The sequence below is a fragment of the Suricata suricatta genome, chromosome 6 (genome assembly GCF_006229205.1).
Source record: "Suricata suricatta isolate VVHF042 chromosome 6, meerkat_22Aug2017_6uvM2_HiC, whole genome shotgun sequence".
Lineage (NCBI taxonomy): Eukaryota > Metazoa > Chordata > Mammalia > Carnivora > Herpestidae > Suricata > Suricata suricatta.
The window spans coordinates 2,471,977-2,486,189 of record NC_043705.1 but is presented as its reverse complement, the minus strand read 5'-3'; the positions used below and the strand labels follow the sequence as shown (position 1 = coordinate 2,486,189).

Here is a 14,213-nt window from a genome sequence, read left to right as displayed (position 1 = left end):
AGGAATGTTCTTTAGTAGAGGTGAGGAGTAGCTGAGTATTTGAACAAAACTTTTCTTAAATTTATGTGAAAGTGGACAAGTCTATAGCAAACTTCAGCAGGCAGATTTCTAATGTCAATATTTATTACTGGATCCAGTGCATAATTTCTTTATTATTAGGATTAATTAGTCACATAAGTATTTTTCTATCACTATTTATTCTCAAAAATTGGATGAATGATCCTTACAAGGGGAGATACCATTTGTAAGGCAACTTTGTGTGATATTTATATATAGAAAATTCTATGTATCTGACGTCATAAAAATATCTTTAAGAATACTAAATATATTCAGAACTATTGGATTCTTGTAGTCAGCACAGAACCCACCTGCACTTAAAGCTATAAGTTTTGATTTCTGTATGCAAAATTCTGTTCATTTTAACAAACTAGCTTCAGAACTTTGCTTTGTTGCAAGAATCAGAGTTCTGAAGCTCATAGGAACTTGCATATGGGGAGCAAAATCCATCTGATTAGTCATTTTCCACTACAAAGCCATCACTAAGAGAGTTGGGAAACCATTAATAAAGCAGTCTTTTTATTCCACCTGTTTTGAAGAAGCCTGTACCCAAAGTACATTAAAAAGTAGAAGATATCCATCTAGCGATTTCAAATTATGCACAATTCAAGAAAGATAAATATCATTTGAACAATTTAATTCTTTAATTTTATTTATTTTTTTAAATTTTATAATAGTTTATTGTCGATTTGGTTTCCATATACCACCCAGTGCTTCTCCCCACAAGTGCCTCCCTTCCATGACCATCACCGCCTTCCCTCTCCCCCTCCCCCTTCAGTCCTAGGTTCGTTTTCAGTATTCAATAGTCTCTTATGATTTGTGTCTTTCTCTCTCCCCAACTCTCTTTCCCCCTTCCCCTCCCTATGGTCTCTGTTACGTTTCTCCTGTTAGACCTATGAGTGCAAACATGTGGTATCTGTCCTTCTCCACCTGACTTTTTCGCTTAGCATGACACCCTTGAGGTCCATCCACTTTGCTACAAATGGCCATATTTCATCCTTAATATTTATTTATTTATTTTTAATGTTTGTTTGTTTATTTATTTATATATTGAGAGAGAAAGGGGAACAAGTATTCTGAGTTAGGCTTCAGGCTCTAAACTATCAGCACAGAGCCTGTTGTGGGGCTCAAACTCACAAACCGTGAGATCATGACCTGAGTAGAAGTTATAAGCTTAATGAATTGAGACACTCAAGCACCCCTCATTTGATAAATATTGTTCTACTGGAATCACTGCTTTCTCCAGAATTCTTTAGGTAATACAAAGTTTTCTAGTGGGTTAACTTCTATGTTAAATACTATTAATAGTGAAATAGTTTCCATATTACATGCTATTCCCTTTATCTCTATAGAGATTTTAATAATGAAATATTTGGATAACCATACTATCACTGAACTAATTCTCCTGGGTCTGCTGTAATACACCCCAATTCACTTCTGTCTCTTTGACCTTATCGCAATGTTTCTTTTCACAGTAATTGGAAACAACCTCTTAATTCTACTGATCCTGGTAGAGCCCCATTTTCATATCCCTATGTATTTTTTCCCCTGGCAGCTCCCTCTCATTGTCGTCCTCTTCACGGTTGCCTTTGTCCTCAAGATGATGAATGACTACCTTCTGCATGAGAAAGTCATGTCCACTACTTACTATGGCATTCATATCTTCCTGGGGTTGCCCCTGGGTGGGCGTGAGTGTATCCTCTTGGAATTTCTGTCTTATGACTGATATGTTTCAATCTGAAAACTTTTACATTATCTATTCATCATGAACAGGCCCCTCTGTAGGTTGATGGCTGTTAGCTCATGGACCAGTAGTACTTTCAGTGTCTTGATACATACTGTCTACACCATGAGCTTGGCCTTTTTCAGATTCAGATAAATCAATCATTTATACTGTGAAGTTCTTGTAATTTCACATCTCTCCTGTGAGGATACCATAAGCTATGAGTCTGAGATTTTGATCAGCACCAATATTTTGCTTCTGATTTCACTTTCATTCATACTTGCCTCCTAAACACCCATTCTGGTCACCATCATGTAAATCAGCTTCTGCTGCGTACTGCATCAGAAATTAGGTCCTTCTCAGTAGTTTCTTTTTAGTGCTTTGAAATCAGCCCTTGAGCATCTGCTAATAGGAATAGAGATCCTGAGGCTTCATATCTTCTTATATGAAGCCTTGAATAGCTCTGTCACTAATGGTATCATTGATTCTTGTTGTTGTCTTCCATGTTAAATTAATAGTGTGCATTGAAAAATGGCCACCAATTGGCCTAATACTTTCCTGATTGAAAATTTTAGGTAAATAAAAAAGAAAGAGAGAGAGAGAGAGAGAGAGAGAGAGAGAGAGAGAGAGTCAAAAAAAGAAAATTTTAGGTAATCTCAACATTCATCAAATTTCCTTCTTAGTTTAATGTTATTTTAGGATTTAAAAGTAGGTAAAGTGATGTTATTTAATGCAACCAAGAAAAAGACATGGAAAACCACATTAATTCTCTGGGTTACTTGCTGTGCATACACGTTCTGAAATATGTATTAACTAGTCTCATGGATGTTTAGACTGAAGAGCAGTCAGATTTTTTTATGATTACAGATTTTACCTTTATTTTTTTCCCAATTTTATTTATTTATATTTTTTGAGGTGAGGAAGAACTTTATTTACAGCTGGGCCAAATCTGAACTCCAGATGGTAAGGAGCAGAGATGTCTCCAAACAAAAGTTACATTGAGATCATACATAGGATTCTATGATAGTCAATTACATTGTGACATGTCAATCACCAGTTTTGGCAAGAACCTATCAAGGCTGTTCTTTGTTCTTCTATTTTTTAAAATAATAGTTTATTGTCAAATTGGTTTCCTTATAACACCCAGTGATTCTCCCCACAAGTGCCCCCCATCCGTGACCATCACCCTCTTCCCTCCCACCCCTTCAGCCCTCGGTTCATTTTCAGTATTCATTAGTCTCTCATGATTTGTGTCCCTCTCTCTCCCCAACTCTCTTTCCCCCTTCCCTTCCCTATGGTCCTCTGTTAGGTTTCTCATGTCAGACCTATGAGGGCAAATATGGTATCTGTCCTTCTCCACCTGACTTATTTCACTTAGCATGACACCCTCGAGGTCCATCCACTTTGCTACAAAAGAATGAATATTTCATTCTTTCTCATTGCCATGTAGTACTCCATTATATTTATTTATTTTTAATAGTTTACTGTCAAATTGCTTTCCAGATATTTATGTAATATATAGCTGTGTCTTTCACTCTGACCTTTATCTGAGACTTTCAAATTCATGACATAAAACCTATAATGTAGCAGGTCAAATAGAGACTAGAACAGTGATATCAATATTCTTATGTCTCTAAATTCCCTAATTATCACCTCTTCTAGACATTCTAATAAAATATGCAGACTATGAAATAAGCTCAAAAAGCAACAGGTTAATTGTGCAAAACCTTCTGAATTGATCACGATGCTATAAATGAGCAAATATTGGTAACTGATAAAGATATCTATTATCTATCTAGTTCAGCTTAGTAATAAAGTGTACCAGGAATCAATCCATGATTTTTAAAAACGTTTTTTAACGTTTATTTTTTGAGAGAGAATGAGTGGGAGACAGGCAGATGGAGAAAGGGACACAGCATCTGATGTTGGCTCCAGGCTCTGGGCTGTCAGCACACAGCCTGATGCAGGGCTTGAAAACACAAACTATGATATCATGACCTGATCTGAAGCCAGATGCTTAACCAAGGTGCCTCTCAATTCATGATTTTACCATAATCTAATACAATTAGATTGGGATAATTTGTTTAATCTTAGTATGTGATTTTTTTCCCATTTGTAGTTTCTTATAAAATAATACTGGTCTCACAGTGGTATTATGAGAATATAAATAAAATTTCCTTTGAGTGGTTATTCATGAATTTTCTGTCTTCTATCGGTTTATAAGCCTCTACTCAATGCTTGTTCACATCTACAGATGTATTTTACTTTATTTTTAAATATTAACTTATTTTGAGAGAAGGAGAATAGGGGAGGCAGAGAAAAAGTGAGGCAGAGGATCTGGAACAGCTAGATTCAAAGCAGCGGAGCTTTAACTCACAAACCATGAGCTCATGACCTGAGCCGAAGTTGGACACTTAACTCCTGAGCCACACAAGTGCCCCATAGGTATATTTTAAAATAAAAAATTGAATAAAATTACAAAAACAAAATTGAAGAAAATAACCCTTATTACCTTTTTTTTTACTAGTTAGAAGACCATCCTTCATCAGTAGTAATTTTGTTCAAATAGTTGATATATTTATATTATATGCACCATATGTACCAAAGACAGTGCTTAACAATTACTCATGTATTCTTTCAAAGTTCCCAGTTTCTGTGATATTTAAGTTATAGCCAGATTCTGTGATACTATCTTATAGATTACCTTTCTAGGAAGGTTGAGTGTCAAAAAAAAAAGTATTATTTCTGCTATCTATCTTTCATGGAGATATTGGCAATCACATGATCCAAAAGAATATACCTGAAAGAGAGAGAACAAGAGAGAGAAGGAGAGAGAAGAAGAGAGAGAGAGAGAGATCAACCTATCCATGTCACAGTGTCTCACAAAATACAAGAAAACTTCGCCATCTTAAGACACTAAAGTTATTTATCATCATTGCTAACTTTGATTGCCCTACTATAGCTTAACACACTATGAGAATTTGTCCTATTAGTTTGTTAATTTTGATAGGAATGATTCACCTTGATGCCAAGTTTTGTGATATGCTTAAGGAAAATATGTGATGATGTTAATGATTGTTTTATTTTTACCTTATAAAATATGTTTTATATGCATATATTCAGAAGAATGAGAAATCCTAGAACAAGTCAATTTATTCCAAAAATATACAAAAAAACACATTAAATAATATAAATTTTCTTTAAATTAAATATTTTGAGACTATGTCTCCCAGATTTTCCTGTGAAAATCTAAGCTGAAATTTAAAGATGATAATAGAATGACTTAACTTGTCCATAAGTGAAGAAATATAGTATCTCTATATTTGAGTCAACTATTTGGAAATATCGCAGGTAATCATAGCTTTACTGGATGTTTTAAGACGATCCAGGCTTCAATTTACATTGTGTTCATTCATTTTTTTTGTGTCCATTTCTTTTTTTTAAATTTTTTAAACATTTATTCATTTTTGAGAGACAGCACATGAGCGAATGCGGGCAGAGAGAGAGGGAGACACAGAATCTGAAGCAGGTCCAGGCTCCGAGCTGTCACAACGCAGAGCCGCTTAACCAACTGAGCCACCCTGGTGCCCCTACATTGTGTTCATTCTGATTTCATTTCTATTTTACTGCTTGTATTTCACCAATCTCATATATTGAAATACTAGTTTACATCTTCTTTTGACTTCATCTTAATTTATGAGAACCTACTTCTATTCACAGAAGGAAAAAAATGGCCATTTCAAGTGACTAAAGAATTTCTATATCTACCATTTGTCAGTCCAATGTTAAACTCTGCCAAATAGGAATTTCTGCTTTCGTTTTTTCCCCTTTCTTCATGGACTCAGGAAGATACAGGAATGGCCTTTTTGAGAAGTCTCATGATTATAACTGCACTTGGAGAGCTGTTTTCTGTTCTGAGACCATCCCTTCTCCTCAAGTTCCTTACACATACTGATCCAAATTGTGATCATAAGTTTGACTTTTTTGCATCTCTATCTTGCCCTCCTCATATTCAGCTATGAAAGCACAGGTCATGCACCATGGGAAACAAGAAGGAAGGCCTTGATATCTCTTCCCACCTGCTGGCTTAACTTCCACCTTGTGATTAACCGACATCAAGTGTATTCCAAGTTCAGCCTTATCCTCCATCCACTGTCTGCTCCAGCTGTGCCAAGGCTGTTTGATAGCCCTGTGACATGATCAGTTGTAACTGGGGATACCCAGCTGTCCTGATCTGTCCACTGTCCTACAGCCTCTGCATACACTGTCCATTCTCTAACGATGAATCTGCTCTCACTTTCAGACCACAAGCTTCCCTAGTGTAGTATGCTCAGTTATTCAGAGGTTGGTACTCACCTCAGATCCCCAACAACTATCCTTGTGACCACCGGGGTCATTTTAAAGCACAGTAGTGGGGGTTTTGATTTTTTACTTTGCTTTTCTGTTTGGAGTATCATTGTAACTACTGTATTGTAAATGATGGAAAATAATTGCGTATGTTAAAAAGAAATTGTGTAAAAAAAAAAAAACCAAAAAAACAAACAAAAAAACTTCACAGTGAGTCCCTACCCCACCTATGCATAACACAGAGTAGATGCTCAATAAATGGGAACCGAATGACTATCTTGAAAAAAAATAATAAAGCACAGTATAAAGTGTCTTCTTTGTAAAATTTTATTCTAACTTCCTTCCATAGGTCAAATTAAAGTTCTCAACAACTTTTTATATTAGACATTTTTGTTGTTGTTGTTGTTCTCTAAAGAAGATGGAATACACACTGGGCTCTGTTTTTCATGACTTTTTTTAATATAAATCTTTTTATATAATCTTTTCAAAATATGCTTTGTCCAACTACCTTGAATCGCAAATTCAATGACTTTTACTTTGAGATAATTGTCATTGCCAAAAACTTTTAAACACTTTCTTTTTCATACTTTTGCACTATATTAACTTTTTTAAATTTTATTTTTGGAAACATATAAACACCAAGAACAGTTATGTATTATTTGGGGTTAAATTGTTATTAATATATAGCTTCAAAATATCATAAACTAAAGTGAATAATATTTCCTCTGTGGTAATAATACTCATTATATTATTTTTAATCTGGAATTTACAACAGAATGGAAAATAAAACCTTGATAATACATAAACCCTTTACTTTATTACTAGAAGTTTATACATTTGAACCCCCTAAACTTCTGCTATTCTTAAAAGCTATCACCCAAATTGTGTGAAAGATTAAAAATGAAAAGATCAAGAAAGACATTCAAATAAATTTTACATATAATATAACATAAGCTAGTTGAAAAAATAAACAGTTTAATAAACTTAGGAATGTTAATAATATGTGTGATATTATGTTTCTTCAGATTATATTCATTCAGTTATATTCATCCAACTTAAATAATTTTAAATAGTTAGATATTCTGGCCAATTTAATAAAACCCAGCAAATTAAGTAACATGTCTGGGTACAATATAACTGTATGCTCACTGGATATTAGTATATAAAATACAAAAATAGAGAAAAATGTAATAACATGATTTTTTTCAATAATAATAAATGTTAAAATAAATAACATTTAGCTTTTCCCGCAGGAACTGGCAGGAACAAAATTCTGTGAAAAGATCTCAAAGGTTTTCATAACTCTTCCCCTGCATTATGTTTGACCCTGTCTCTATTGTCCTAGCCTCAGGGGACATTTCCAAATGAACACAATCAAAACAAGAAATATTAAGATTCGCCTACACGTATAGAAGTCTAGAGACATTGTTGCAGATGTGTCTTCATGGGTTTATCTGAAATGTCAAGCATTGAATTGAGAGGTGAGTGCGTACATTTTTACAGAAAGTAGTAAGGAAGTTTACTCAGCAAATTCATGTGGCACTGGCCAGAAGTTAGAAAGACGTTATCTTCTGGTTCTAACTTGTGTTATTATGGAGAAACATGTGAATGTTTTAGGAAGACTTGAATGCAATTAATAAAGAATTGCTCTTTGTTAAGCACTGGGATGAGTCACTCATAAATTCACATCTCATTAACTAATGGACTTCAAAAAGAAAATTACATTTGGGCTCTGATGTATATGAAATTGCTGTATACAGAACTTAGACGATAAAATAGAATTCAAAGAACCAGATAAATACTTGTAAAATTTTTTTAAATTTAATGTTGACTTCTTTTTGAGAGAGAGAGAAAGTGAGAGAGACAGATCATGAGCAGGGGAGGGCAGAAAGAGTGAGCCACAGAATCTGGTGCCGGATCCAGGCTCCAGGCCATCTGCATAGAACCTGACTTAATGCTCAAGCTCATGAACCCTGAGATCATGATCTGAGCTGAAGTTGAACACTTAACTGACGGAGCCACCAAGTGCCCCCATACTTGCAAACTTATGGGGCTCCTAGGTGGTTCAGTGGGCTAAGCATCGCACTCTTGATTTTGCTTCAGGTCATGATCTCCCAGCTTGTTGAAATAGAGACCCACTTTGGACTTTGTACTAACTGTGTGGAGCCTGCTTGGGAGTCTCTCTCTGCCCCTCCCCCCAACTCACTTGCTCTCATTCTCTCTCTCTCTCTCTCAAAATAAAAACCTTAAAATGGTAAAAACAACTTAAAAGCTATGTTCTGTTTATGCATATTCAGGTCTGGGAATAACATTTGTGATCACAAATAATCTATGCTACTGAAAAATGGTGGAGTGGTTGATATTATATATAAATTTCTTACCTGAATTATGGGGAAAAAGACACACACTCTCAAAAATGCACATTCATGAAGTATAGTTACTTGATAATATAACATCCATATAGTGATGGATGCTAAAGTAGAAGTATAGTGAACTAGAATAGAATGACAAATGACAGAAAAATGTATGTATCTTAAGTTGACCAAATAAATTTATATTTAAATTTATTTCTTATATTATTTAAGAAAGAATTAAAATATAAGTAAGATTTAACACACCAGAACATTCAGGAAAGGGAAGTCCAGAACTGTGGGAAGCGCATTTTTGAATGGTATACTGTGGCTAGAGCCTGATGCAGAATCTCTGGAGCAGACAAACGTTGTCAGCAAAAGTGCACATGTTTGTAATGTGACATGTTCATATGGATATTATACTCTAAGCAGTGAAGATGTTCACATGTAGGCACCTGATATGAGTAGATACATTTTAGTTCCATTTTAATTACCCTTTTCTCATGATTGAATAGATCTAAGGAGATTGCTGCCATTCAGATAGTAATTAAAAGACTGAGTTCAGAATAAGATTATAGGTGGTGACAGAGCTGATTACATTTTACACGACAATGTTAGGCAGAGTGCCTGCTGAACAAGCACAGAGAACAGTGTTGTGATGTTTTTGTGTGTTTTCAGAGCCTATTTACAGACATGATAGTTAAATTGGAGTTAAGGGTCAAACTGAGACTTACTGAAAGAGGCTTGTGCAGAGTCCACTCTTATGAGAACTGAATTCAACTGGCATGCACAGATGATCTCTAGTCAAGTCCTCAATAAATATACCAGGTTGTATTGTTTCTGCTGTGTAATTTTGCCAGCGAGGGGAAAGTAGTTACAAAGTGCCTAAGGCTTTACCTAGGGCTGACTGTTGCTCTTTTGCCTCAAGCACTAACTAAACCTTTGGTGCAACTGGCATAATGGTCATTGCATGGACAAGCCTGCATTGCTTTTTGAGAATCAAATGATATGTATAATGAAACAAAAAATTGGGGCGCCTGGGTGACTCAGCCGGTTAAACACCCGGCTTCAGCTCAGGTCATGATCTCACATTCTTGGCTTCGAGCCCCGCGTCAGGCTCTGTGCTGACAGCTCAGAGCCTAGAGCTGTTTCCGATTCTGTGTCTCCGTCTCTCTCTGCCCCTGACTGCTCATGCTCTGTCTCTGTCTCAAAAATGAATAAAACATTAAAAAAACAGAAAAGAAACAAAAAATTAAAAAAGAATTTTAAAATGGAGGGTATGGGTGTGGCAGGTGGTTAAGCATCCTAGGTGGTTAGATTTCAGTCAGGGCATGATCTCCTGGTTGGTGAGTTCATGTCTGACATTGGGCTGTGTGCTGACAGCTCAGAGCCTGGAGCCTCCTTTGGGATTCTGTGTCTCCCTCTCTCTCTGTCCCTCCCCTATTCGCACTCTCTCTTTCAGAGGGGGAGAGGGGAAGGGGGGTGATGGTCATGCAGGAGGGCACTTGTGGGGAAGAGCACTGGGTGTTATATGGAAACCAATTTGACAATAAACTATATAAAAATAAACTTAAAAAAGAGAAAAATATCATTGTATAATCTTAGTAGATGATGGGTGTCAGAAGAAGAAAATAAAGATGGAAAAGAAGACCAAAGCTACCATTAATTTAGAATTTTCCAACTTCAACAAAGCTATGTTCTTTGTTCTGTGAGTGACGTGTACATTGTAGAATATTTAGCAGCATCTACTAGATGCCTGTAGAACGCCCCTGTAGTGATAGCCAAAAACATCCCTAGACATTTCATGTTGTCCCTGGAGAAGAGGAGAAGGTGGATTCACACCATCCTCCATTAGAATCACTGTAAAAATGATAAATTATAAGTTAAATATACTAAGCCATAACTATCACCTCATTTAATTTTTATGCTTGGTTGAACTTCAAACTATAGGCTCACAGAGTTGAATTCACCAGTTCAGCGTCAAATTTCTAATAAGTAGAAGTAATAGAGATAATGGAAAGGTTTAACATCAAATTCTATACAATTTACTAGTGAAATGTAATGTCATCCACTCAACCTGAAACAATACAAAGAATACATAAATTTTAGTAATCAGTATGTGTGCCACTTATGTATAATTCTTTGATTCAAATTGACTTCTTTTTATACAATTATATGGAAACACATATACACATATAAATTACCAGTTTGTACCCTAGTTATTGAAAATATAATTTGTTTAAATAGTAAATGAGAGACTTAAATGCTTAAATCATTCAAGGGATCCAGAGTGCTAAAGTATTACATTTTCTTTGCTTCTCCTACCTGGGGTTTGACTGAGTTAGGCCTTGGCAGAACGAGGGAACACACACAGTGTTACATATATGGGTGCCTAATTAGATACTGGGAGGGAGGCAGCATGTCTGGTGTCTGTATAGAAGATCTGGCTGGTTAGATTCCTTAAAGATATTCTATAGGACAAAAGATTTCTGTAAATTCTCCTGGTGTATCTGGCTAACTTCTGGAAATGATATTATTGGACTGAAAATTCCTTGCACAAAAGAAGGGAAGTGCAATTTTGAAATACTTATTTTACTTTGACGTAGACCTCTGCATACTGAATCAGAAAACACAAATCAAGACCCAGATATACATTGGTTGCTGTGTTCTTAATGAAAGGACTGTAAATAATTGGATCTTATTTTATTTTATTTTCATTTTTTAAAACTGTGTACCAATAGGAGCACATTTTAAATATCTGTACCAACAACAAATACACAAAACCTAAAATTGAGCCCCATTTTCTCAGTATTTTACTTTCAAACTTCTGAAGAAAAAAATAAGAAAAGAAAGTAATGGGGGCAAAGTAACAGAAATGTAATATGCAGGTCACGTTCACATTTGCAAAACAACTGAAGGATAGAATATGTGTATTAGCAACCTGACTTACAGAGATCATGAGTGTTTTTTCATAAGCATGTTTTTATTTTTTAATAGTTTATTTTCAAATTGGTTTCCATAATACACCCAGTGCTTCTCCCCCACAAGTGCCCGCCACCATGGCCATCACCCCCTTCCCTCACTCCCCCTCCCCCTTCAGTCCATGGTTCGTTTTCAGTATTCAATAGTCTTTCATGATTTGTGTCCCGCACTCTCTCCAGCTCTCTCTCCCCCTTCCTCTCCCTACGGTCCTCTTTTAGGTTACTCCTGTTAGACCTATGAGTGCAAACATATGGTATCTGTCCTTCTCTGCCTGACTTATTTCACTTAGCATGACACCCTCGAGGTCTATCTACTTTGCTACAAATGGCCATATTTCATTCTTTCTCATTGCCATGTAATACTCCATTGCATATATATACCACATCTTCTTGATCCACTCATCAGGTGATGGACATTTAGGCTCTTTCCATGATTTGGTTATAGTAGAAAGTGCCGCTATGAACATTGGGGTGCATGTGCTCCTATGCATCAGCACTTCTGTATCCTTTGGGTAAATCCCTAGCTGTGCTATTGCTGGGTCATAGGGGATTTCTATCTATGAACAAATCAAATATTATCATTTTTATCTGTGTGCAGTAAAATTAATTTAAAGCTCAGGTGTCAAAGTTTTCAAGGGGACTGGAAGTAATCCGTGTAGGTCAGAGTTTTGTAAATAGACCATACAGAGGCTATTTATTTTTGTTTTAGTGGCTAGAAGCAGAATAAATGGGTTAAAAGTGATCAAATTGAAGTTTCTCTAAGCATTCAAAATTTTTCTACTCTGTCAAAATTAAAATAAACATTTAATGGTTATGATTGAATTCCTGTGAGGGAGATTGTTCATTTTAATGAAGTCCTAGGCTAAATGGTCTAAAAAATACACATGAGCCAAACCGGTATTCATTTGAATTGCTATTCAACTTGTGCTCAGCCTTGGCAATAAGAATTATGCCTATGTTAAATTAAACTTGAATATTTTAGATACGTAAATTTATAAGGGCATAAAATTACTCATATCACATTCACGTGGGTATTACTATTTACCGTTTATTATTTCATAGATTCTTTACAGAAGATTTTGAATGTATATGATTATCACCTTACCTTGTGATGTTGTGAAACAACATAGAACTTTTTTCTCAAAATAAGAAATGTTGATTAAATATTTGTTTAAGGAGCTAGGCATTTCATGAAAACTTCAGAATTAGACTAAAATAATTTGAATAAAATGTAAAAACTCACATTTCTTTATTTTTCACACTTGAGTTTTTCTCTTTCTTCAGGAAAACCAATGACTAGATAATGGAAAATAATAACCAAACATTAACAGGCTTCTTTTTATTGGGGTTGTTTCCACCATCAAGAATTGGATTGTTTCTTTTCATTCTCATTATTCTCATTTTCCTAATGGCTCTTTTTGGCAACATGTCCATGATAATCCTCATCCTCCTGGACACCCGTCTCCACACACCCATGTATTTTTTACTCAGTCAGCTCTCCCTCATGGACTTGAACTACATCTCCACCATCGTCCCCAAGATGGCATCTGATTATCTCTTTGGAAACAAATCTATCTCCTACATTGGATGTGGTGTTCAGAGCTTCTTTTTCTTGACTTTAGCAGGTGCAGAAGGATTACTGTTGGCCTCTATGGCCTATGACCGTTATGTGGCTATTTGCTTTCCTCTTCACTATCCCATTCGTATGAGCAAAAAAGTGTGTGTGCTGATGATAACAGGATCTTGGGTAATGGGCTCCATCAACTCCTGTGCCCACACTGTGTATGCCCTCCATATCCCTTATTGTCGATCCAGATCCATCAACCATTTCTTCTGTGATGTCCCGGCCATGCTGACTCTGGCTTGCATGGACACTTGGGTCTATGAGTACACAGTGTTTGTGAGTACCACACTCTTGATTGCATTTCCTTTCATCGGAATCACATGTTCCTATGGCCGGGTCCTCTATGCCATCTGCCGCATGCATTCAACAGAGGGGAGGAAGAAGGCCTATTCGACCTGCAGCACCCACCTCACAGTGGTGACTTTCTACTATGCACCCTTTGCTTACACTTATCTACGCCCAAGGTCGCTGAGATCTCCAACAGAGGACAAGATTCTGGCTGTCTTCTACACCATCCTGACCCCAATGCTCAACCCTATAATTTACAGCCTGAGAAACAAGGAGGTGATGGGAGCTCTGAGAAGAGTGACTCAGAGGGCCTGCTCTCTATAAGTGTAGACAAAGTTCTCTTTAATCCTGCAGCCTTAAGGATACATCATTTTCTCTGTAGCCAGCACTCACACCTTACTGAACATCACAGAATTCATACTGGAGAGAAACCTTACAAATGTCAAGAATGTGTCCAGGCCTTTCCCCGGCCATCAAAACTTTCCAAACATCACAGAGTTCATATAAGAGAGAAAGCTGAAAAATAGTAAAAGAATGTCAGTGCCTGTAAGTGGCCCTCAGCCCTTCCTGGACATTAGAGGATTCCTAGTGGAGAGTAACCACGGAAATATAAGCAACGTGGCAGGCTCTCCCTGCTTGTCACAGCGTACTCAACATTGTAGTTATCTCACAGGAGCAAAACTGCAATGGAAAGAAAGTGGCCTCCCCTTTACCTAGAATTCAATCCTTGCTCAATGTCTCAAAATGCACTCTTGATGCAAACCCTAGACACGTAATGAATGAGGAAAGACCATCATTTTAAATTACACTTTACATTGCCACCAACAGTGTAGGAGGGTGCC

General features: G+C 36.4%; 1 protein-coding gene across 1 annotated transcript; it reads left to right on the top strand.

The window, feature by feature from the left end:
• Positions 1–12,762: 12,762 nt before the first annotated feature.
• LOC115294353 (olfactory receptor 2L8-like) lies at positions 12,763–13,695 on the top strand. The gene has a single exon (XM_029942176.1). The coding sequence runs from the start codon at positions 12,763–12,765 to the stop codon at positions 13,693–13,695; it is 933 nt and encodes a 310-aa protein (XP_029798036.1).
• Positions 13,696–14,213: the final 518 nt, after the last annotated feature.